This window comes from Mytilus edulis, chromosome 1 (assembly GCF_963676685.1).
Source record: "Mytilus edulis chromosome 1, xbMytEdul2.2, whole genome shotgun sequence".
Taxonomy (NCBI): Eukaryota; Metazoa; Mollusca; class Bivalvia; order Mytilida; family Mytilidae; genus Mytilus; species Mytilus edulis.
This window is the reverse complement of record NC_092344.1, coordinates 22,484,388-22,510,073: the sequence shown is the minus strand read 5'-3', so window position 1 is coordinate 22,510,073 and position 25,686 is coordinate 22,484,388. Positions and strand designations below refer to the sequence as shown.

At 32.2% G+C, this 25,686-nt stretch overlaps 2 protein-coding genes across 3 annotated transcripts; one reads left to right on the top strand and one right to left on the bottom strand.

Annotated features, from left to right (window-relative positions):
* The first annotated feature begins 8,722 nt into the window (after nt 1-8,722).
* On the top strand, nt 8,723-11,744 carry LOC139527661 (toll-like receptor 4). Its single transcript, XM_071323210.1, has 2 exons — nt 8,723-8,801; nt 9,078-11,744. Exon 2 carries the CDS (start codon nt 9,113-9,115, stop codon nt 10,667-10,669), a length of 1,557 nt encoding a protein of 518 aa, XP_071179311.1. The 5' UTR covers nt 8,723-8,801; nt 9,078-9,112; the 3' UTR covers nt 10,670-11,744.
* An 8,260-nt stretch (nt 11,745-20,004) lies between these two features.
* LOC139527651 (uncharacterized) lies at nt 20,005-24,908 on the bottom strand. 2 transcript variants are annotated; one of them, XM_071323198.1, is made up of 3 exons: nt 24,894-24,908; nt 24,540-24,585; nt 20,005-21,991 (listed from the first exon to the last, which is right to left on the bottom strand). In XM_071323198.1, the coding sequence occupies exon 3, from the start codon at nt 21,883-21,885 to the stop codon at nt 20,455-20,457; it is 1,431 nt and encodes a 476-aa protein (XP_071179299.1). In that variant the 5' UTR covers nt 21,886-21,991; nt 24,540-24,585; nt 24,894-24,908; the 3' UTR covers nt 20,005-20,454. The 2 variants fall into 2 exon arrangements, with proteins under 2 accessions (XP_071179299.1, XP_071179289.1); XM_071323188.1 differs by lacking the exons at nt 24,540-24,585; nt 24,894-24,908 and adding an exon at nt 22,091-22,357.
* Between the last annotated feature and the right edge of the window lie 778 nt (nt 24,909-25,686).

The following is a 25,686-nucleotide window of genomic DNA, read 5'->3' as shown; positions in this document are numbered from 1 at the left end:
TAACCTTTAAACCTTGTTTGTGAAGGTAAATAGCTAACATAACCTTCAAATGTTAGCCTTTATACCTTGTTTGTGAAGGTAAATAGCTAACATAACCTTCAAATGTTAGCCTTTAAACCTTGTTTGTGAAGGTAAATAGCTAACATAACCTTCAAATGTTAGCCTTTAAACCTTGTTTGTGAAGGTAAATAGCTAACATAACCTTCAAATTTTAGCCTTTAAACCTTGTTTGTGAAGGTAAATAGCTAACATAACCTTCAAATGTTAGCCTTTAAACCTTGTTTGTGAAGGTAAATAGCTAACATAACCTTCAAATGTTAACCTTTAAACCTTGTTTGTGAAGGTAAATAGCTAACATAACCTTCAAATGTTAGCCTTTATACCTTGTTTGTGAAGGTAAATAGCTAACATAACCTTCAAATGTTAGCCTTTAAACCTTGTTTGTGAAGGTAAATAGCTAACATAACCTTCAAATGTTAGCCTTTAAACCTTGTTTGTGAAGGTAAATAGCTAACATAACCTTCAAATGTTAGCCTTTAAACCTTGTTTGTGAAGGTAAATAGCTAACATAACCTTCAAATGTTAGCCTTTAAACCTTGTTTGTGAAGGTAAATAGCTAACATAACCTTCAAATGTTAACCTTTAAACCTTGTTTGTGAAGGTAAATAGCTAACATAACCTTCAAATGTTAACCTTTAAACCTTGTTTGTGAAGGTAAATAGCTAACATAACCTTCAAATGTTAGCCTTTATACCTTGTTTGTGAAGGTAAATAGCTAACATAACCTTCAAATGTTAGCCTTTATACCTTGTTTGTGAAGGTAAATAGCTAACATAACCTTCAAATGTTAACCTTTAAACCTTGTTTGTGAAGGTAAATACAGAAATATAATATTTATAAAGTGTTGTTTTAAATTTATTACAGAAGAGTTGATTTATCATTGAATTATGTTTTTGATATGGATTATTAGTATAAATGAATTACCAATGAGTTCTTATTAGGAATGAAAACACAATGCTCAAATAATATAAATACGATAGATGGATAAGCATTGGTTCGTTAAAAAGAAACCACGAACCCGGAGTTTGTATTGATATTTACTGCTAGCATAACATTGAAAATGGAAATGGTGAATAGGTCAAAGAGATAACAACCCGACAAAAAGGCATAGTTTAATTTAAAGGCCTCTTTAGACAATATTGCTGTTTGATTCTTACAGCAGTTCTGTTACTTTTATTCTTGTCTTATTGCTTATAACTTTAGTGGAAATGCATTTGATTATACAATTTGATTGTAATTTATTGAAATCAATACTATTTGTTTTTTGTACTTGTATAGTAACGACACTTTTTTTTTATTATATGACCTATGCAAGTATTAAATTGTTTAACTACATTTTGTATCTCTAGTTTTCTTTTGCCTTGTCGTAAACAAATCGTTTTAAATGCTAAAATGATGCGAATATACACATATGAAGAAAAAAACGTCACCATAGATACCAGCATTGAAATTTAGTATTTGCACCAGACGCGCGTTTCGTCTACAAAAGACTGATCAGTGACGCTCGAATCTAAAAAAAATAAGTTAGAAATGACAAATAAAATTCGAAGTTGAAGAGCATTGAGGACCAAACATTCCTAAAGGTTTTGCCAAATACAGCTAAGGTAAACTACTCCTGAGGTAAAATAGCATATAATAGTCGCATAACAATTAATATTTGGAGGGTGATCTTCAGGAATATGACAGCTGTTTCGCCATTCGTTTGGTGTGTTTGAGTTTTTTATTTTGCCATTTGACAAAACACTTTACATTTAAATTTTCCTTGGAGTTCGGGATTTTTGTTATTTTACCTTTTTCGCAATTTCAGTCAAAATATTTTAATACCGTCCCCTGCAACATGATCATGCGCTTTCTGTCATCGTTATGCCATTTTTCTGTTTTTGATGTTAGTTGGATATCTGTGATAATCTCTGTAAAAATTAATTCACAATTTTTTTGGATTTCTGATTAGTCATTCTGAACGCTTTAGAGTGCAAACATTGTATAGAATAAATTTTATAACAGAGTACACATTGATACATGGTATTTTCGTGTATGTCGCTAGGATTTCCCGCCATTACAGTATGTCAGAAGCTACTTATGGAGATATGCATACCATATATACACATTTCCATTCATAAAACAGAACTTTGTATAAAAGTTAACAGGAATTTGTTTTGCATATGATTTACATTATCACATCATTAAATGTCTTTACAGATGAATCGTATGAACTTGAAATAGGAGCAAACGAGTCTTCGCCAAAAATTTTGACGAAGCTCAAGTTTTCGGAAATAACATCCCTAAAGTGGAACTTGTGGAAAATAATCCACAGAAATATTTGGATCCAAGTATTTACCTGGTTTCACATTGGAAACGGTCAACAGTGATTTTTCATTACCTCAAACATTTGACATTATCCGGTAATCATTGTTTTCACATATCAGTGTCTTCTTCGAAGTCCACTTGTATGTACACAAGTTTTGCGTTTTGTTTGATGTATGTGCAAAATTGTTGCCACGTAAAAAGTTAAAAACCAGAACCTTGGCATTATTCCTGAATTGATTAAAGGGTCTCTGGAATAAATCGATTTCAGACTGACTCAAATGAGAAACTTAAATGGTCTATCTAAAATTTTAAGCGAAAGATTTAAGTAAATTGTGGAATCAAAATCCCTTACTTCATAATTTTTTTTGCCCAAAATAGCGTTCATAAAATCTATAGCGCCACTACCGAAGAAAGGGCATATGAAAATATACATATGGTCAGAAAATGTCAAAGAAACATCACCGTCCAAATAAGAATAATTAGCAATAAGGATAGAAAAATCGTCTATTTTGTTGTAAATTTTTGTAGACAGTCTCATATGTATTACTTAAATATCAAAATCTAGAAAAGAACCATGATTGCTGTTATAATTATAATGATTTAAAAGCCAGTTATTTTTTGGAAAATTTCAGCAGTATAATAATGAGAAGTCATGGTTATCTACAGCGAAACATCAGTAATGTTACGATAAGGTTTATTACATTTATCAATTAAATGGAATTTAGGCGGCCCTTCCGTTAGTTTCGTCATAAACTGTCACTTATAATACAGAAACAAGTCTGCTATTTGAGTGGCGCAATTGGTGCACAAAGGAAAACTTAAAACAAAACATACATGTATTTGCAACACGGTGACCAAAAGTAGATTATATCTACGTCATTTGATTACTGATTGATTACTGTCTTATGTGGTATCACAGGAGAACAGCTTCATCTTTGATAATCTCATAACAGTTCCAGTAAGTATATAATCATAACGACCTTTTTCCCTACAGAGAAAGCTTTACATGAGTTTCAGCCAAGCAATCTGAAAGAAGATTTTTCAAAAGGACAGAATGATTAAATAAGAAAACTCCTGTTTGATAAGATTCTCGGAGATGTATTGCAGAGAGTGGGAAAGATGTAACTGCCAACTGAATGAAAAGTACCATAAAAACGCATAATTTCTATACAATATCCAAAGAGTAAGTTTTCAATCCATTCTCGTACAATGCAATAAAATTCCTACACAATAAGTTCTGAAAAAAAGAAATGGAACTAGAAAACGTAGAACTATCAGTAATAAAACCTCTACAGAAGCAAAGAAATTACAGTCACGTCTGGGTTACAATTTATTATCAGTAACACATATCAAAGTGATTTATGAAGCGGAAGTTAAAATGTATAGCAAATGTTTATGAAAGATTCTGGGTCCAAAACATATAATATTTCGCGATTTATTATTATCTTTATTTGTAATTACACTTTATCAGGAAAGCTGTAGCTAACACTTGTTATATGTATTCGTGCAAACTAATGGTAAGATTGCGATGTGTTCGTAGCGAGTGAAAGCGTGATAATTTTTTTTCCGTTGTATTATTGTTTAATTCATATGATTATTATAAGTAGCCAAGATGAAAATATAATAGGCATGGTTTTGGTTATCCAATACATAGTAGGGACCTTCAAATGTTCAAAGCATGTTTGGGTTTAAAATGGTCAAAAAGGAAGGAATGTACACAAAAGAAAATAGAAATATATTTCTCATTGATTTAAAAAATTTGATAATGATATAGTACATTGCATCTAACTTTTATATAGAGTATCCGGATGACACGTATTGGATAGTTGTATTTTGGCATGAAATGATAGAGGCTATAAGTGCTTTTTCAATTAAAATACTGAATTATTGGGGTCAAGTAATTTGCACAAAAATGCCCTTCGATTATGAATGTGAATTTAAAATTAATCATCGTTAATTATTACATTTGACATCATATGATATGTCGGCATATGGAAACATTTTGGAAAAAAGTAAAATCACGAAAATATTGAACTCCGAGGAATATTCAAAACGGAAAGTCCCTAATCAAATGGCAAAATCAAAAGCTCAAACAAATCAAACGAATGGATTACAACTGTCACACTCCTGACTTGGTACAGGCATTTCTTATGTAGAAAATGGTGGATTAAATCTGATTTTAAAGCTAGTTAAACCTCTCATTTGTATGACAGTCGCATCAATTTCCATTATATTGACAACGATGTGTGAACAAAACAAACAGACCAACAGGCGGAAACCCGGTTGAAACAGAACAAAATAATCGAAATTCTTTGCTAGAGGAGGCGATAAATGGCTACTGTAAAGTTTACTATAGTAACAAGATTTTTATAAGTTAATAGAAACAAATAAAATGACAATTTTCTGCTCAATTACGAAGTATAATATTTATAAAAACACCATTTGCATAAGTTTTCAATTTATCTATTACATAGTTAATCAGAACAATAAGTTATCAAGTCGACGACATGGTGGGTATCTATCAAGTGGGATGTAGAAAATGCATAACCTCCAATTAAAAAAAATACCACGGACGGAGAACATATCAATCTATTAGTTCAGTAATTTTCGGGTCTGCCCTTCCATTATGTGACTCAAGAAAAAAAAGCGGATGTATAGAATGTAGCGGAGGGCATATATGGGGCAATGAATAGACCGTCTCAATATCATCATCCTAAATTAACTTTTCAATTAAGCACGTTTACCTGAAATTTCATGAATATTACTTTAAAGTATAAACCATCTTTAACTTTTAGCAATACGTATAAAAATCTAAACTTCGCCTCAAACTTAGCCATATAATGTTAGCTTCTTCGGAATGTCCCCCATACTTCTGTTACATCATGGTTTCACCGTCTGTATAGTGCCAAGAGACCTAGAGCACTCTGACAACTATTTCAGTCCATTGGTCAAAGGTTTTATACTGCTGTGGTTTTTATAATTTTTATCTTCAAATTATTTTAATTTTTCGTCTATAAAAGTTTGAGATGTGAACAAGTAGATTTCATAAATTCGTTTCCACATCTGTTTATCAAAGTGATGAAGAAGGTTTTTTTTTTTAATTTTTTATGTAATATGAAGATAACCCCCAAAAAAGACAGAAAGCAACATCATGTGTATGTTTTATTTATAATCCAAATCATGTTTTAACGTGGATAATTTCCGCGTCCATGAGTTCTTACGATATGATTTTCATTTCCTTCCGTCCTTAAAAAAAAGAGTTTAATTTGGATATATTTGGTCTATTTTGTTTTGAATTTTGAAATTAAACTATAAACTTTCTCATGGCTTATATAGCATTTCAAAAAGTCTGGTTATTTGTTTCTTATATAAAAATCATACATGGAGGGTTGAGATCTCATTAACATGTTTAACCCCGCCACCTTTTTGCGCCTGTCCCAAGTCAGGAGCCTCTGACCTTTGTTAGTCTTGTTTTATTTTTTATTTTAGTTTCTTGTTTACAATTTGGAGTTTAGAATGGCGTTCATTATCACTGAACTAGTATATATATATTTTTTTTGTTTGTTTTGTTCACACATCGTTGTCAATATAATGAAATTTAATGCGACTGTCATACAAGTGAGAGTTTTAGCTAGTTATAATAACGGTCTTACCCATCATTTTCTCAGTACACAAGAAAATCATGCCTGTGAGAGTTGTTGTCCATTAGTTTGATGTGTTTGAGCTTTTGATATTGCAATTTGATAAGGGACTTTTTAAATTTTCCTCTGAGTTCAGTTATTTTTGTGGTTTTACATTTTACTCTATATCGATTTTGTGCCCTTTATGCATAAACTGCTCCAAAGAACAGAATAATCACGAAAAACAAAAATTTTACGATCACAACCACGATTAGGTTTACCAATACAATATATCCGTTTTTCAACTCACTAGTGGTAATTTTTCGCAGTCTCATATCTTCAAACTGGTAATCTAGTCTAGTCTGTAGTTTAACCGAGTTTTTCCTATTTTCGATAAAATCATTTTGATTTGGTATGGATTCGCTTGGCGGGCAACACATTCATAGAAAGAAACGCTAACCTTGTTGACGCAAATGATTTTTCTTTTAGGCCTAGGGTTAATGCGATTCAAATTTGTTTTACCTTTATTTGTCTTCTAAATAGAATCGTGAGATTTTAATATCGACTAACTACTGTTGTCTACATTAAGCAAGAAGATCTAAATTGACAACTGATCAAGGTAATGTGTAGTAACATCGATGGCATTTAATAAGTTTACGAAACAGCTGTTCTTAGAACTAACTAACATTTAGTTAGGCTAAGCGTAATAATATTTAAGAAATAATTGATGCAAGCTATACTTTATTGTAGTTTTAACATGGGTAGGCATTATATTCCTGATTATTTTTGCCCGAGCGATAGTGAGGGCTTAAATAACACGAATATAATGCCTACCCATGTCCGACAGAAGCACTGTGATTTTTCAGAGGGAGGAGTTTGAACAGCCAGCATGAACGGTTGTCATATATAGGTCAGATATGTCAATTTCGGAATGCAACACATTACAGTCATAATAAATGAATTAGTAACATCATGTGCACCATTTAATAGTTGGACAACACTTCGGTGTTGACATGAATATCAATAATGTGGTCATTTTTATAAATTTCCTGTTTACCAAAGTTTGAATTTTTCGAAAAACTAAGGATTTTCTTATCCCAGGCATAGATTACCTTAGCCGTATTTGGCACAACTTTTTGGAATTTTGGATCCTCAATGCTCTTCAACTTTGTACTTGTTTGGCTTTATAAATATTTTGATATGAGCGTCACTGATGAGTCTTATGTAGACGAAACGCGCGTCTGGCGTACTAAATTATAATCCTGGTACCTTTGATAACTATTGAAAGTGTTTTAAAGTTAAGGAAATATATTAAGTGCATGATAATTTGATAGAATTCATTATTCTGAAGAAGTCAATATACGCATGTACAAACAAATTTAACTGGATTTAGAGCTTGGGTTTGTTCACAAAGCGAAAGAAGCACTTCATATTAGAATGTAGCAATTTTCATAAAATGTGTAGTTTCTAAAATAAAAAAAAGCATTCTAAGCTTCGTAGTTGTTGAAAGTCTGTAGTTTTCCCCTTTCATGAATGTGACCTCTCGAATTAGACTATTTATCGGGTTTATAATAATATGAGCAACAAAAAGTGTGCCACATGTGGAGCAGGATCTGCTATTCATTCCGGAGTACCTGAGATCACCACCAGTTTTTGGTGGGGTTCGTGTTGCTCAGTCTTTAGTTTTCTATGATGTTTCTATTTCATTTTTAGCCATGGCGTTGTCAGTTTATTTTCGATTTATGAGTTTGACTGTTCCTCTGGTATCTTTCGCCCCTTTTCCAGGTCGTTTGTCCCAACAGGTTCTTGCAACTATAGTCGATACAAAATTGTGACTATAACATAACGTCACAACTGTACAATGTCATGAACGATTAGTCGGGTAAACTTTTTTCTAGACATACAGTACAGCAATCCACTCTACTGTAAGGTGAACATTGTTGTCTTACTTTCTCAAATTATTTATTAAGTTCACGCGTTGATTTGTAACTGCATGACAATAAGTTGACCCTTTTACCAATACATATAGGGATGGCTGTCATATCGCTCCAATGAAATAGCTAATATGAAATAATTAGTTTTGTTCTAAAGTGATTTGTATGTGCGTTGTTCTATGTATAAATATAAGGAAATGTGTATCCTGATTTATGCTAAAACACAATAAACGAATAACAAATACGACAGACAGTAACCAACAACAACCACTGAATTGGGGTAAATATATTTGTACATTTTGTTTTTCTTAATTGAAATAGCTATTTGTTTTGGTTTTATAGTGATTTATATCATAACACAATGTTGACTGCTGTTTCCCAACTTTTGACAATTTTACCTATTATGTCTGTCTGTTTTGTTCACACAGTGTTGTCAACATAATGGAATTCTATGCAACTGTCATACAAGTGAGAGGTTTAGCTACCTATAAAACATATTTTAATCCACCATTTTCTGCATAAGGAAAAGCCTGATTCTAATCAGGAGTATGACAGTTGCTCTTCATTTGTTCGATGTGTTTGAGCTTTTGATTTGCCATTTGATAGAGGACTTTAATTTTGAATTTTCCTTTGAGTTTGGCGTTTTTGCTTTTTTACTTTTTCATAAGTTTGATTTCTACGTTTTTATTGGATATTGAACTCTTGATTTCTCATTTATAGTTTCCACGTGTTTGTTTTTTTTTTGTTTTTTTTTTTATTCGTTTCCGTCCTTATGGATATAAATAAATTTTGAACTGTTTACTCTATTGTTATTTCTATCATTGGCAATATTATATTTCTTCATAGCTTGTAGTGCAGTAGTAAGAGTCTAGCTAAATAGGTAAAGTATTATCTTCCTTCATATCTTGTATACATATTTAGCTTCCTAAAGTCAATATATATTAGCACATATAGAAAGTTCTCAAATCAAATTTTAAAAGTACAATATAAAATGATATTGTAAGACCATGTGATATTGAAGTTATAAAATGAATTATTTTGGCTGTTTTAAGATTATTTCAATTATTTTATTTCAAGAAAGATCTTAAAAGCCTCTGCAATGATCCCCTTCCATTGACCTTATTTTCCACTGAATAATTGTGTGTTTTATTTTCAGGTTCACTACAGTTGAATCATCCAGTATATGTAACTATGCGCTTAAACGTCCATCATCATATACTCTTCATGTCAGTTTTGGTTTACAGTACCTTTTGTTTTAAATGTTCGTTTGATTCAACATGTGAGTGTTTCTTAAACAAAACAACAAATCTTATCTCAGCAAAATGCTCTGATAGAGGTCTACTAGCTCTTCCACATTTTGGAAACACATCGCATCTTCTTGATTCATTTGATGGAAGCCATAACAAAATCGATTTTATACCGAGCTATATATTTGGAAATGCTAAAAGCTTAATTAAACTGGATCTATCTTATAACAACATATCGTTAATATTTCTGGAATCCTTCCATGGACTTGAAAAACTCGAAACTTTAGACCTCGAATCGAATAACGTTCAGTATAATGTCGAGTTCATTCCTCCGAACTGTTTCAAAAATACTCCTCAATTAAGATACCTCAACCTAAAAAATAACGTAGGTTTTTATCCATCTGCCCAACGATATCCAAATTTGTCTTCACTCACTGAACTTGAAAATCTAAAATTAGATGGATTACCACAGGACAGTTTTCAATGTGGATTTGAAAAACTAAGCAAACTTACCTACTTGGATCTGTCGAGTAGAGATTGTGACATTGGGATAATTCATTCAGAGTTTTTGCATTCCCTTTTACATCTCCAGTATATGGATCTTTCAAACTGTTCAGTGGTAACAGTTTGGAAATATAGCTTAAGTCATTTGAAAAATCTGACACACCTCAACGTTTCTTATAATGAGAAGTTGAATTTCGCAGGTATTGAAAATATAACTAATGACTTACAGTTTACATCTATTGAGGTACTTAAATTCAACAAAGTACATAAGACATTCGAGATGAACACAGAAATAGGTCACCGAACATTGAAATACCTCCAGTATACGAATCTAAAAGAACTGCACATGGACAGCAATAGATTTCAATATGTTAAAACAGGAGTAGTTTCAATATTGCCGAAAACCCTAGATAGACTGTCAATGGCCGATAACATGCTCTCGTTTGGGGTTTATATTTTGGAAGGAAAAAACACAAACATTTCTTTTCTGAACGCGTCATTTCAGTTTACTTCACATACTCCTTCGTTGGGATCCTTTGAGTTCATAAACAGATATAAATCTCAATCCAGGACAAATCGAACAAAAAGAAACGTTGGAGTGAACTTTCCTCTTCCGTTCCCAAAGAATATTCGTGAAGCCCACATGAGGAGAAGCCAATTACAATTTGACATTCCGAGGTTGGAACTAACGGAAAATAGGCTGGAATATTTTGATGTAAGTCTCAACCTTCTTGCAAACTGGTGGGGACCAACAGTGAATTTCATTCACCTAAAGTTTTTGAATTTATCCAGTAATTATTGCTCTAATATATCAGTGTATTTTTTTGAAGGAATGTCAAATTTGGAAGCATTACACATTCAAAATAATTTGCTAGGATTCAATATTCCATCTGATGTAAAAGGCGAAATTTTTAAGCCGCTAAATCATTTAAAAACTATTGACCTATCGCAGAACAGAATACCTGAACTCCCGCCTTTGCTTTTTCATATATCTTGAAAAACTCGAAATATTGAATTTACGAGACAATCAAATTGAAGATGTAGACTTCAAATTGATTAAAATGAAAAACTTATCTAGTATCGATTTATCTAAAAATCGAATACAATTTGTCGGTTCTTCAGCGATAAATAACTTGGAATCCGTTGCAGACGATCGCAAATTCTCCTTAAATTTGAACGGAAACCCGTTTGTTTGTTCATGTGCTTCATTGGAATTTCTGAAATGGATATCGGAAACAAAAATCATTTTACTTGATCGCAGAGAATACGAATGCAAGTACGAAAACGGAACAAAAGCTTCACTTGCAAACGTCAACAATATAATCGATAAATTGAAGAAGGAATGTTCTTCGTATCCAGGCATCATCATAGGAATCACTGGCACCATATTTTTGTCTGTTTCAATTATTTTGTTTGGACTATTCTACAGATATCGATGGAACCTGCGATATTTGTATTATATGACTAAAAATAAATTCCGTGGATATGTTCCTGTCATAGAGATTTCAAAAAAATCCTACATCTACGACGCTTTCATATCTTACGCAGAACAAGATGGCAATTTTGTTCACCATGATGTAATTGACAATCTAGAGAAAGAAGGCAACCTAAAGCTCTGTGTCCACAGACGCGATTTTCTTCCTGGAAACGAGATTTCCGCAAATATAACAAGTGCTATCCATAACAGCCGTAAAACGGTAATCATTCTAACCCGCCATTACTAAAATTCCCAGTGGTGCATGTTTGAATTCAATATGGCAAGAATGGAAAGTATGTACTCACGAGAAATTGGGAACACACTTTTTCTGGTTTTTCTGACCAGCATTCCCCCAAAGGAACTACCATTGGTTCTGATGGAATACATTCATTCTAACTCATATATAGAATATCCTAGTGACGAATATGGGAACGTTGTTTTCTGGCAAAAAATGAAAGAGGCTCTACGTGCTTGATATAAAAATAGAATAACATTTACTGTGAAAATATTTCTTATTAAAATATGTTCAAGTCGATTGAGGCTATATAATTTCTATGAACTGTAAATAAGTGACTATATTTCTAAATAAAATCTTTTCAAATTGGATTAAAGTAATTTCTGGAGATGAAAGTAAAACATTAAAATTACCTTACGTTTATCAAAAAATGTGTACTTCCTCGTCACGTGTTGCTAGTTGTTGTTTGTCTTTGTTCGCATGGCTTTTTACTCAAGTTTCATATGAAAAGCTACATGTATAAATGTAAGCATACACTACGATTACAATTACTAATTTCAATTTTAATTCTTTTCAAAATATAATGCTTTCTCGATTTGCTTATTTACCTAAAGTGTAATTTTCATTTTCAATTATATTCAATATTGGGACCAACAATAAAAATTGCTAATGTGCTATTAGCATTCAGAATTCGTAAAACTTAGCTACATGTTTTACATTATTCTGTATCATGGTTGATATGATAAGGTTTAAAATAGATCTTGCTTTTGCGGATGTTTGTGATGACATGAAAAGAACTGTATGGTTTTTTTTTTCTTATAAAATTTCTAATTGAACTATTTTATCGGTCAACGTGCGACCATTCAAATTATGTTCTGTTTTAATCATTTTCAATCCTCTTCCGAATGTAAGTCTCATTTAGTTAAGTTGTTGAAGTTGGGCAAATGTTTCCCAAATATTTTTTTTTGCAATTGGTAGAAATTATACATAAAGATTAACAGATCTTTACAAATTTCCTCAGTTTTCATAGAAAAATAAAATTTAATTCACAAACATTTGAAAACTAACTTTTTTGGTGAAAAGCAATATACAAAAACCTAAAATATTTCAAAATAAAGAATTGAAATGCGCCAGGCAGTATAATTATTGTATAGCGACATCCCGTCAGACATCCAATGCTTTATTTGATATAAATCTTTGATAACTAGAGTTCTACTAGAGTTGTGTTTCTTATATTACGGATATTTTATATTCAGTCGTAAGTATATTTAATTTTCCATCCATTGCATCAAATGTCCATGCAGTAAATTTTATAAATTGTCTTACGTTCTGTAAGAAAGTTCTCTGATTATAAAAGATCTCTTTTTTTTTTGGCATGGGGTTACTTGGGAGTGGTTAATAATCTAGACTACATATATATATATTTATCTTACCTCCTATACATTTCTAGGAATATGATTGGTTAAAAGCAACCTCGTGAAGACCGTGCATATTCAATATTAGGTTAGTAGGGAGGCGGGGCTTATTTCAATACACGGTTAGTAGTGAATTTGCGACTAAGGCACTGTTTGATTAGATAAAATATTGAGAGTTCTGTTTAATATTGATATATCAAGGTTGTTTATTATAAATATTTATCGTTTACATTAGTTTTTTTAGTGCATATCAATTGAAGAAGGTTCTTAAAATTGAACACCTGAACACTTTAATACAGAAATAAGGAGATGTGTTATGATAGCAAATAAGACTACTTTAGTCTAAATTCAACACATAAAGATAGTCGGTAAGATAAATTCGTTACATAGTGTGCTAGTGACCTAATATAATATATACAGGGTCAGTAAATTCCATATGGAGAGCGAAGCTTCGCTCTCACCCCATATGGAATTTACTGACCCTGTATATATCATATTAGGTCACTAACACACTATGTAACTAATAATATTCAACTCGTCTAAACATCAACCCAACAATGTTAGATCTGTAAATTTGCTTTCGCAAATTTTTGGTTCTTCCCTCGCCGGGATTCGAACCCATGCTACTGTGATATCGTGACACCAAATCGCCTGCACTGCAGCCGTCCCGCTAGACCACACGACCAACTGGGCTCTCAAAAAAAGAGCTTTCGGTGGGCATGTGTTACCTTTCCACGTCAGTTTTAAGGGCATACGATACAGTATTGAACCTGTATTTACGAGTTGATGAAAATTTGCATATAGGCTATTTTTTACCTCATTAAATCAAATATGTAATAAAAAATATATCTTCATGTGCTACTTTTTGAGTAAAATGAGTTCGAAATTTTGTATATTTGCTCAAAATTCAGATTTGTGTCCGTATTTTCTTTTTCGAAAGAAAGACATAACTTTTTTGTTTTAAAAGATAAACACAAAATTGTTTTTGTTAAATAATCGGTAATTTCTATATTTTATAAGTATCATTAAAAATTATGCAATTTTTATTCCGAAATAACTCTATATTTATCAAATGTTCATGAATAGAGGAAAAAACGTCATTTTTTGCTGCATGTTTATCAAAATTAAAAAAATTGCGCTATTTACAGTTTTATAAAATTTGGGTCACATAATCTCCTTGCAAAATGAAACAAATCGCTGTTTTAAAAAATAGGGGTCCATGCACTCGTTTTCAAATTAAATCAGTTTGAATGATAAAAATCAGTCGAAAAATGCATCGTACATTGACCTATAATGGTTTACTTTAATGAATTGTTATTTGGATGGAGAGTTGTCTCATTGACACTCGCACCACAACTTCCTATATCTACCCATAAGGGTCTCGCACGGTCAAAATTGAGTCCAAATAGCGTATTCATGTATAAGCTTAATAGGGACGGATCGTGCATTATGTCTTTAATCTCGTCTTCTATTTCAGCATAGTAAATACTAACACAATATATTTTGGCAATATAAAACCCCAAATTGTATTGTAATGAGAAATATTTTATTACAAGACCTGGGAGAACTATAAGCAAGACATGACTATCTTTACATATTCGAAAGATAATGATTCAGATTGACGAAACATGTGTTACCTCGTTTTATCTTTTTGGTTTGGCTTTGTAAATAATATCTATCCCATTGTACAAGAAATAAAGGATACCACAGGTATAATAATATCAGCTTCTTTTCTGTAAAACTGACTAAAAGGGTCTGGTGAGAACTATGCTTTACGACAAATCAGATGACGTTTTTCTCGTTGCTCGTGGTGAACATTACAGAAGCATCAGCATATGAGTCACACATCTTTAGGTAATATGATATTTCTTACAACATTTTGTACCAATGTTTCTTAAAATGGTTAAGTTGAAATCCTTTCTATGAAAATTTTCTTGTCACCATTATGATTGTGTTAAATACTGTTATGGAGTATCTGTGTCATTGATGACCACGGATATTTCAATTGGTCAAAGTCACAATTTACCAAGGAACTGTGGAAAACCATGAGAAAGTGTTATTATTTTCAATTTTTTCATTCGGTAATATTTTGAGGATATATCATTGATAAGTACTGACAGTTTATTAATTTGATATCATAGAGCAAGACAGGAGACCTTTGCCAATCGGCTATCTATACTTTTTAACTCATTGCAGTCTTATTCACGTGTAAGGTTTAATGAAGATCACGACGATGCCAAAATATATTATTGTCTGTGCTTTTTATCAGGGTAATACCCCGTGTTAGTTCTTTTTCCATTTATAAAACTTAGAATTAAACCATTTCAACATTTCTTCCATTTTGTATCTTCGTTTATCTGTTGGCGCAGTGTCACCATGACTCGCAGGATTTGAAATCTTCTCGATCACTCTGTGATATTGTTGGGATGAGATCTTATTTTTACGTCCGGACCTGTTATTCAGTTGTTGTTATTTGTTTGGTTTTCGTGTTTGAATGGTTTTACGGTAATCATTTACTGAACTCTATCTTTTATCTTATCTAACAATATTCATTGTTTTATCAGATTACTAAATTATAGGTTTCTCCGGTCCGCGTGACTCTTCGCATAAAATTCGTAAAATATATATGATCAATTTTCAAATAAACTTTATAGGGTTATTTTATGGAACATTTCATTATCCAATTTCTTTAAAGATTTTTCTCGTTTTATGTACAGGAACTATTCATAAACGTGGAAACGACGATTTCCTCCTTTTAACACATACCGTTTTGGTGGTAATTATAAGGGAGAAGTTTATCCAATATGCGTTTGTGTGCTTTATATAACCCATCTATTGGATTGGTCAACGTTCATTAAAGATTTTTCTTTGTACGATAGTTTTTGATCCTTTATTTGTACGTCTTCTCACGAAAGATTAATGGTCTTTTGAAGAATTCAATACACACAGAGTAAACAAACCTTTGAAATGGTTCTTTATTTAATGTACTTGATAACACTAAAAAATTTTGAATTATTCAATATAGATATTTTTGTTTCTTTATATTTGACAGAACTACACCAGTAGGTGTCAGAAATGTCCCATTCCATTATCTATATTAGTTCTATGCAAATATTAATTATACTTTCCATTTTGTTTAACTTGTCTAAATATTTCATGAGAAACACTGTTTAACGATATGAAATATTCTTCAAAAATATGTCCATTGTTGCATACGATAGTTGACTGTTGTTTGCTTAACGTCTAGCGACAAAACATTCAGTGCAAATTTGTTTTTATGTACAATCATTGTTTAAAAAGAGAACCAACTGAAGTTACCATTAGATGTTTTTGATTTTTCCTCAAGCTCAAATGAAAATAAAACGTCATTAAACCAATTTACGAAAAATATTTTGTTCATATGAAAAATATTTATATATATATCTGTTACTTAAATAATTAACTTTACATCTTATCTATAGCATCATTAATGTTCTGACTAAATATGAAAATGGGGGGAAAACCCAGAGATTCAATCAACTGTATAATACCACACAGTAGATGACTCTTTTTTTTTATTTTACCAATAATGTTTTATTTGTCTTTTGGTGTTTCAATGCCACTTGTAAGCACCGCTTTTGGTCTATTTCACCGGCGGCCAGTTTTTGTTGGCGGGGGGGGGGGGGGGGGGGTGCTGAATGCCCAGAGAAAACCACAGACCTACGATAGGAAAACTGATTTTCCTAGTCAATTAAGATTGGAGTCGAGTGCACCCGCAGCACGAGCGGTGTTCGAACTCACAACCTCGGTGTTGACTGGCTAGTGTTTACAGGAGTAATTACTTAGACCACTCGGCCACCCTATAATTGTATTTGGTATATAATACAAAAAAAGATGTGGTATGATTGCCAATGACACAATTTTCCACAAAGAACTAAATGACACAAAAATTAATAACTATAGGTCAAAGTACGGCCTTCAACACTGAGCAAAACCACTACCGCATAGTCATCTGTAGTCATAGTATATTTCAGTATTGTCTGTATACGTGACACTAAGCTATAACCATATTTTCATTGGTGGTGTTATATGTACATTAACCTATAATGGTTTACTTTTTAAATTGTTATTTGTATGGAGAGTTGTCTCATTGGCACTCACACCACATCTTCCTATATCTATATGCTCGGAGTAGTTATGCGGTCGCGTGTAATTCTTAACAGTACTGTAATACTGCCGTCTTGGTCAAGCATGCAACAAGAAGGTCAATACTTAATCTTATTGCACTCAGCGACTTTAACTTTAACCTTCAAGATTTTCAAGCAATAATTTCATGAAGCATGCGTTAAAAAAATAACCGGATATGCAATTATTGCCCATTGTAAATATATATGAAAGGTGTGAACCCTAGTAATTGATAAAGTGGAATGAATTTTTAATATATTTTCTTAAAGAAAACCTGGCGATTTAAAACACATTAACTCACCATCAACCAATTTATAAAACTATTCGCTTCTTACGGTCTTTGAGTAATCTTCGAATCATCCTTTAATATTATATTAAGATCATTAAGGTGGCATATATCTGCCCCTACTTGTCACTTAGTGAGTCTTAATTATCTAAACTAAATGACAAAATGAAGTGGGGGCAGATATATATGCCACAATAGACGTATGTTCTTCGTAAATTCAAAAACTATCATGATGGCATTTTTTTAAAAAGAAAATTATATTTGTTAAAGCAAACTTAATAGTATGAAATTCAAAACAGTGTGGCTGTGGCCATTGATTGACACATTAAATTCATCTATTGACTGGGGCAATTTACGTGAACGTTTGTCTGTAACGACCACTGTTCACGACGTACCTACGATAAACATTTAAACTGTGGGGTCACCAAAGGTTTCTTAATGCCTTTAATTATAAAGTAATTCGAAAAAATAATCAGGAATAGCCTTTATGTTTTGATTTATATAATTGGTATAAATCAAAACATCGTGTTATTTCTGATTAATTTTTTCGAATTACTTTATTGAGGTGTTGAGAACCTTTGGTGACCCCATAGTTTAAGTGTCTTTAAAAAGTACATAGTGATCAGTGGTCGTTACATACAAACGTTCACCTAAATTGTCCCAGTCAATGGATGAATTTAATGTGTCAATCAATGGCCACAGCCACACTGTTTTGAATTTCATTCTATGTTACGGAGCTGTTATCAGAAACGACACGCTCATGACAAATTGTTTAATGTGATGTCGATTGGCAATATTTTTTGTAGCGTGATCAATGATTTCTGGAAGTAATATTGAAAACAGTTTATAGAACTATTGTTCTCTAATGTGTATTCCGGCAATACAAATTCAATAACAGTAGGCGGTAACACTTATAATTATGTTATATTCTAATTGATTTTCAATTTCGAGTTCTTTGTAATTACAGTTTTAAACTTGTAAATTAGCAAGCAAACAACAGTGTTTTAATAATCCTTTAGTCGAACTTGTTGTTATCTGCTTTTATGACGAAGAACAATTTAAATACTAACATTCAACTTAAAAATGGCAGAGGAAAGAAGGAACGAAAAACATATCACGGTTGTTACAGCATGTGCTGAATGAGACAATCTTGACAAGTCTGAGTCCCCTTACATTAAGTAAAAATACATACGTCGATAAGACACCAATCCAACAAAACAAACAGTTGCAGGCATACCAATTTAAACTCTTTTGAAAATGAACCTACTCTAAAAGTATCGTCAGCATCGTCGCTTCTGTAGAGTATGCACGTAGTGGTAAATATAATCAGTTGCTTCAACCTCATGTCTTCTTACAATTATATCGTAAAAAATGCAAGGCAAAGCAAATTAAAGAAAAAATCATGACAGTTTCTGGCTTGTACATATAGAGAGAATGTAAAGATGTTTCAATTCCGTTTAATTTTCCTATTTTTTTTTTTTATTATTCGTTACATCTCATGCGAAACAAAAATCTATTGTTCAATATCTTTGAAAATGTACATCCGTACAACACACAAACACAATTGGAATGAATGCTGGACACACAAATGTTTAATAGTACCAATATCTTAATCTGTAACCACTGCTCTGACTATAAGATTCTTGTATTGATACACTCATAGACCGGAAACGACGATGTTTAACAATGTCTGGAGGATTTTCCACTCAAATGATACATTTGTGACAAACATGACAGCTAAAATTATCCAATGAAATTACAAAGATTGCTGTTGAGGCATGTGTCTTCGAATATAATGATAAAAAAGAAAACTTTTAAGACGCATTGGTGGAATTTGGCAGTTTTCTGCTTTGGTCGAGTTGTTGTCTCTTTGACACATTCCCAATTTCCATTCTCAATTTTATTTCTAGGGATTTTAGATAATAGATAATATAATTTTTGTCAAAATTGCACCATTGGTCCAGTCGTTTCCAACAGAAAAACAACTAGTAACAAATTCAAGACCCATTGGTGGACTTCGGCTGTTGCCTGCTCTTTAATTGGTCGGATTGTTGTCTCTTTGACATATATAATATTTGTGTGGCCATATTGAATGCCAGGCAGGGAATTTGAAAGTAAAATTGCAAAAATAACAAAGCGAACTTCAAGTATTATCATTCTAACATTTCCATTTATTTGTGTTGTAGTAACGACAAACTGATATATTCTTGGGACGGCGAAAAAACTATAGTTCTATTTACAGTAACTCCACCCATATTGTTTTATGGCAGGAAACATTTCTTTGTTTACATCTAAATTTAAACTAAAATTCGTAAACTGTGACATTGTGGTCATTTCATGTTTAATAACTTGTCTATTTGTGAATGTTTTTAGATTTTTTATAACTAATAGACACCAGACAGAAACCATATTGCCCATCGTACACTTGCACTGGGACAGGCAAGCTTACATAGTTTCGAAATATAAATAAAAATAGATTTGTAGTCGGCCAAAATATTATGCATTCAGAAATTTATCTTTTCACTCTCGTGTTTCAATCTTTCAAATCAAATATAATTCCGTCTTCAATGGAACAAAACAGCGAATTCAAAAATATATATGCTGTTTGAAAGACGATATATAAGGATTCCTCCTTATTTAGTTGGGTATAAAAGAACTATATATATTCATTTTCTCTATTAGTTTATACCCTTACGAAACGGTAAATTCTTCTGTCGTCAAAACAGTCGAGCTATTTAAACAAATAATCCATTGGTAAGATAGTTAGTAGACTTTTATTCAAATTATGAAAGTTGTTCACAAATTCTTACCTATTTTATTATGAGAGATAACCGAACCATGTTAAGATGATTATGGGGTGAAGTGTTTATAAAACTTATCATTCTTTAAAAGCCTACCTGTATGTTCACACATCATGTACAATATACAAGTAGGTAAAACTATTCAAAAATCAAAGTTACGACTTTAAAATGTCTTTAATGACTTGATATGAATTTAATATTGCGTAGAGTTATGTATAGTTCTTATGTCAGTGAGTCGGCAAATTTACAAAACGTTAAAAGTACTGGATTATTCACCAAACTATAATACACTAAAATAGAAGCCAAATTGGCTTATACTCGAGTTATCTAGTTTAAACACTTATTTCAAATTGTGTCCATGAAAATTTTATCACATATAACTACTTCCTTAAGTGGCACTCTATCTAAGATACCCTTAGTTTATTGGCAGAATGCTCCCGATTAGATGCACGACTAGTCCGTCCATTTGGTATAATTTGCTGGTCACTTGGCACTTTCAGTCGGTCTTTCTGTGCAGAGAGCATTCGTTTAGACGATGTTCCGCTGCTCAATGATTCACTGCTAGATCCCAAAGATCCATCTAGAGAAGTTGGCGAATGCGAATGTCTACCTACTATAGACAACTTCCGTTTGCCTTGTTGCGATGTCTGTAGTTTTCGTTCTCCATGTTTAGAACTGTGTTTTCTGCCCTTTTTGCTTCCCTTGTCGAAGTCCTCACTTTCATTGTCCGTCTGTAACGGTGAATTGGATTTGTCCTCTGTTAGACTTAAGGTTGGTACAGTTTTCATAGAATCTCGATACGATTGTGTACACTGATATTCATAATGAACATACAGTTTCTTAAACTCGATTCGCCAATTAAAAAACGTGCCTCCATTGTCTGATACTGGGGATGCTCGATTCGGCAGTGCTGATTTTGAGCGCCTTGGATTAAAGATGCAAGTCGTAGGTAGAACTCCAGGTTCTAATAGTTGATAAAGGTATTCCGGGTGGTTTCTGAAATCTGTAGTATCCGCACAAAATATCAGTTTTGATGGATCTTTCTCATTTGGTTGTAAATCGCGTCGGGGTTGTCGTATAAATTTGCGTGGTTCTGGAAATGGATACAGTAATGTACTAGAAGAATTTGACATTGTAGAACATTCCCGGGGAAATTCAGGTTTGTGCGAAAAATGTGCTGTTTTTGGTCTGTTCAAAGTGCGTCTGAAACTGAAATCCGAAACACTCCGAGAGGACAAATGATCACGTGATAGTCGTAACTGTGGTACGGAATGTTGACTTACAGACTCATCATCGCTGTAAGCCGTGGTATGTTTTATTTGGAGTACTGCTACACATGCTGATTGTGAGTACCTGTAGCCTTCATCCAATGCAGTCAGTCCTTCTTTGTTCTTAGTTTCTAGTGTATATTTGTAATGCAAGTATGTATCTTTGAGTATCTCAACTAAGGCACTATTTCCACTTCGTACGGCGTAATGGAGGGCAGTGTTTCCCCATTTGTCGGTATGAACTAGATCAAAATCAATTGCATGTAAAAGAACTTTTACTAATTCTAATCTGTTGTATATACACGCTAGATGTAAAGCGTTCATGCCATATTTATCTTGACTGTCAATTATTGCTCCCTTTTCTATAAGTAAACGAGCTATTCCAGTTCCCCATTGTGAAGGTTCCATAACCGCACATAAAACAAGAGGAGAACGATTGTTGACATCTTGTTGGTCTATATCAATTCCCAAATCAACGAAAAAACGAACTTGTTGAAAATATCCTCTCGAAATGATATCAGTTAAGCGAGCTATGGGAGCGGACTTCCCTCTCCCTCTGTATTTCATTTTCAGAAAGTTTTTACAAAAGTTAAATTGTAAACTTCATTTTTATCATCGAATCACATTATCCAACTTCCATCTTTCTTTTTTATGTGGGTATACATAGTTTAACCTGAAATATAAACAAATAATGAAACACATATACATGTATAAAGTTTAAATAGAAAAGTATACAAAACAGTAACTTTTAAATATTTAACGATCTACCTACCTTTTACAAATCGTTTATAAATATTTTTTTCTCTAACTTAATCAAAATATTCGTTATATTCTCTCGAAATGTTTGTTCACAACATGTATTTTATGTCCGGTTATATAGAGGTATATTTATCCCTCCGGTGAGATCTCCTACCGACAGTTCAATATTTACTAAGCAGGTCGAAACTCGTTGCTATCTATGGAGAGTCACTTATCTCAACACATTGCATGTATGAATCTTATTATTTTTGTAGGATTTAAAAAACGAAAGAGTATAGGTGGAAAATCAATCAATTATAGCTTTGTGTAGAAATTAAAAATATTGTTGAACATCTGACTTCAGGATATTTTAATCAAATTACCAAAATATTATTATTGATTCGTAGATTGTCATGTTGTTTTTCCATATAAATTATGTTTTCTTATGTTCAATAAAGCCGTAGTTCTACGGTCTGGATTTTTAACGGAGGGTCACACTGCTAATGTCGTATTCGTGTTTTTATTAAAGGGATACATTAACTTATTTGTTAAAAAATTTAAGAAAAAAGGATTATTTGTATATCTTGATATCAGTAAGACACGAACACTTTCAGATTAATGTTAGAAAAAAATGAACCCTGCATAAACATTCTATTATATATGGATGGTATCCTTTTTGTATCGAAATAAAAAAAAATAGCCATGAATTGATACAATACACTTCCACTTTTCCATTAAAACACAACAAATATAATTAATAAAAAAATACTGTTTCTTTCATATTTGTTTATTTTTAAGTATATCTATATAAATTTTTCACATTACGCTCCCTTCCTTCCTTCTGGCCCAAAATTTGGACAACTTTTACAAACAACAAGCAAGATTTATTTAAGTTTTCAAAGATTTTTTTTTAAATTTAACTAAAATGTTTGATTATACTCCCGTATGTCCCATGAGAGGTGGAAACTCCAGCCCCCCTTTTTTATTTTTGGATCCTCTTCTGTTTCCTTTGATCTCCTTTAGACAACTGGTCATACGATTCTCATTTTCTTTTAAACCAATTATAACACGAAGGGATCAAATGACAGGATTTGAAGAGAACATCAATAATAGATAAATTGTCTAAGATAGAATGCAATATAAAGAGGTAAATTTGTTGAGAATTTATACGCGATCGATTTTACGACAAATTATTTTATTTTTCAATTCCCACCTGAGCGCGATAATACCTTTGTAAATGGAAACGACTGGTGATAAATCTATCTAATATTACACATAAATTCTTCATTCTGATTTGGGAGCATTTCTATCAGTGAACTCTGAACTTAATTCATTCAGACACCTGACTTTAAATAGGAAATGTTTGATACTACATGTAGTTTCTAACTTACCAAGGATTAGAACTGTGAAGTAGAAAACCACCTCGGTGCCAGTAGACAAGATAAAGCAACCACAGTATATAATTTTTGAACACTATATGCTTTATTAAATTGGTAACAATTGTATATATATATGCATTTGAAAACAATTGTCTTTCTAAAAAAGAACACCATGAGAAGGCAAATGAGACATCACTTTAAAAATGTGAACCTAGCTGCCACATGGTTGTCTGCTTAGTTTTCATGCTGGTTTAGTACTAGTGCATGCGAAAATTGTTTGATCGTGATATATGAAAAATGTATCAGCGGTTGAAATCAGATAATCTTTTAACGTTTCTTACGGTAATTGGTTCTCCTTAACAACTATGAAAATGTTGAAGTATGTTCACGTTAAATTTCAACACTACAAAACTGTCATTTCACGAGTTCTTAGGTACAGAAAGAGGCAAACGTTTGGATATTTAAGAAAAATCAAAAGCGTTGTGAGCAAAAATCCAAAATTATATGTCAGAAGTTCTCTATAATATGAAAACATTTCTTTAGTTTTGATAATAAAAATGTAGTCGTCACCAGGCCAGGGTTTTGTTCTAAAAACCCTCCGTGTTCATGCGCTTTGTGGGACTTTCATTGTGTCAATAATATATAATGTATATACAATTTCGAAGAACAATTGAATGGTACCTAGATCTGAACTATCATTAAAAAATGTTACCTTATAAAAGGAATTTACCGCATAACATATCTAACATTTGCATTTTGAAGGAAACTGCTATCAAAAATATCTACGATTTATCTAAGAACAAAAGAATATAAAATGTTTGCTGACAACAAAGTCTTGGTATTATTGTTTCTTAAGTTTTGTACTCTAAATAATCATTAAAATATCTTTCTGAAAAATCGTTTCTCTTTTCTAAATTGACTTCTTGTGGATTTTTTTGTTTTGTTCCAACATATAGTTTAGATACAATGAAATTTCAATATATACTAAAAGTAAAGAATCAAAGTATGTTAAGGTGATGAATTGAACTGAAGCAAACACTCGTGTAGAATTAACTATGTAGATTAAAGCAGACATAAAAAAATATATATAAAATCTTTACTTACCATTTCTTTCGATTACGTCACCCGAACTAAATTCTTCCTCTGTCGTCTGCAAGTTATAAAGAATAATGCAAGCCAAAAGAATGATTTATACCTATTATACAAATACAAATAAGTTTTTAAATTGTACATAAACCCTTTCAACTTCTGATGGAAATATTTTGACAACATAATTTTGTTTAAATGTTAAAGAACAATATATTCTTTCAAACTAGTAACTTTAATGGGTCCTTGGGTAAGTTCGGGTATTTTTCTTTTTTCTTTCTGATCGATGACATTTACAAAATCTGTGTCTATTTTAAACTGTATTGAAATGACAATATAAATTGCATTGAACCTTCTCTTTGAAATACTTACATGTAATCTAAATGACTCAGCATGTTTCATTCAACTTTGTGTTGGTCGATCCACACAACAATGTCTGAAAATTAGCGGAAAAAATGTTCTATGAACGTTTTTTTTATATATATATATAAACAAGTCTAAATTTTTTATATATATATATATATATATATAAACAAGTCTAAATTGAAAACCTTAGTATGATTGCGTTGGATAAAAACCGCAATTTTTATACGTGTGCATGTGAAACAATATATATATACAACTTGTCTAAACATCAACCAAACAAAGTAACAATGTTAGATCTCTAAATTTGCTTTCGCAAATCTTTTGTTCTTCCCTCGCCATGATTCGAACCCATGCTACTGAGATATCGTGACACCAAATCGCCTGCACTGTAGCCGTCCCGCTAGACCTCTTTTGGTGGCCGGGTGATACCTTTCCACGTCAGTTTTAATTTAGCGTTGTACTACAGTACATGATATATCAGGCATGAAGATGTTATTCTTACAGATCAGCTAAATTATCTATAGTAAAGGATCCTACAAATTAATGTAAGATACAGTGACAGAAATACTTATATGTATAAGTACGTCTGAACCAGTGACAACTCTACAACAAATGTATCCATTGGATCACCAGCAGTGATGGTCATACCTAGCTGTCTACATTATGTATATATAACTCGTCTAAACATCAACCCAACACTGTTAGATCTGTAAATTTGCTTTCGCAAATCTTTTGTTCTTCCCTCGCCGGGATACGAACCCATGCTACTGAGATATCGTGACACCAAATCGCCTGCACT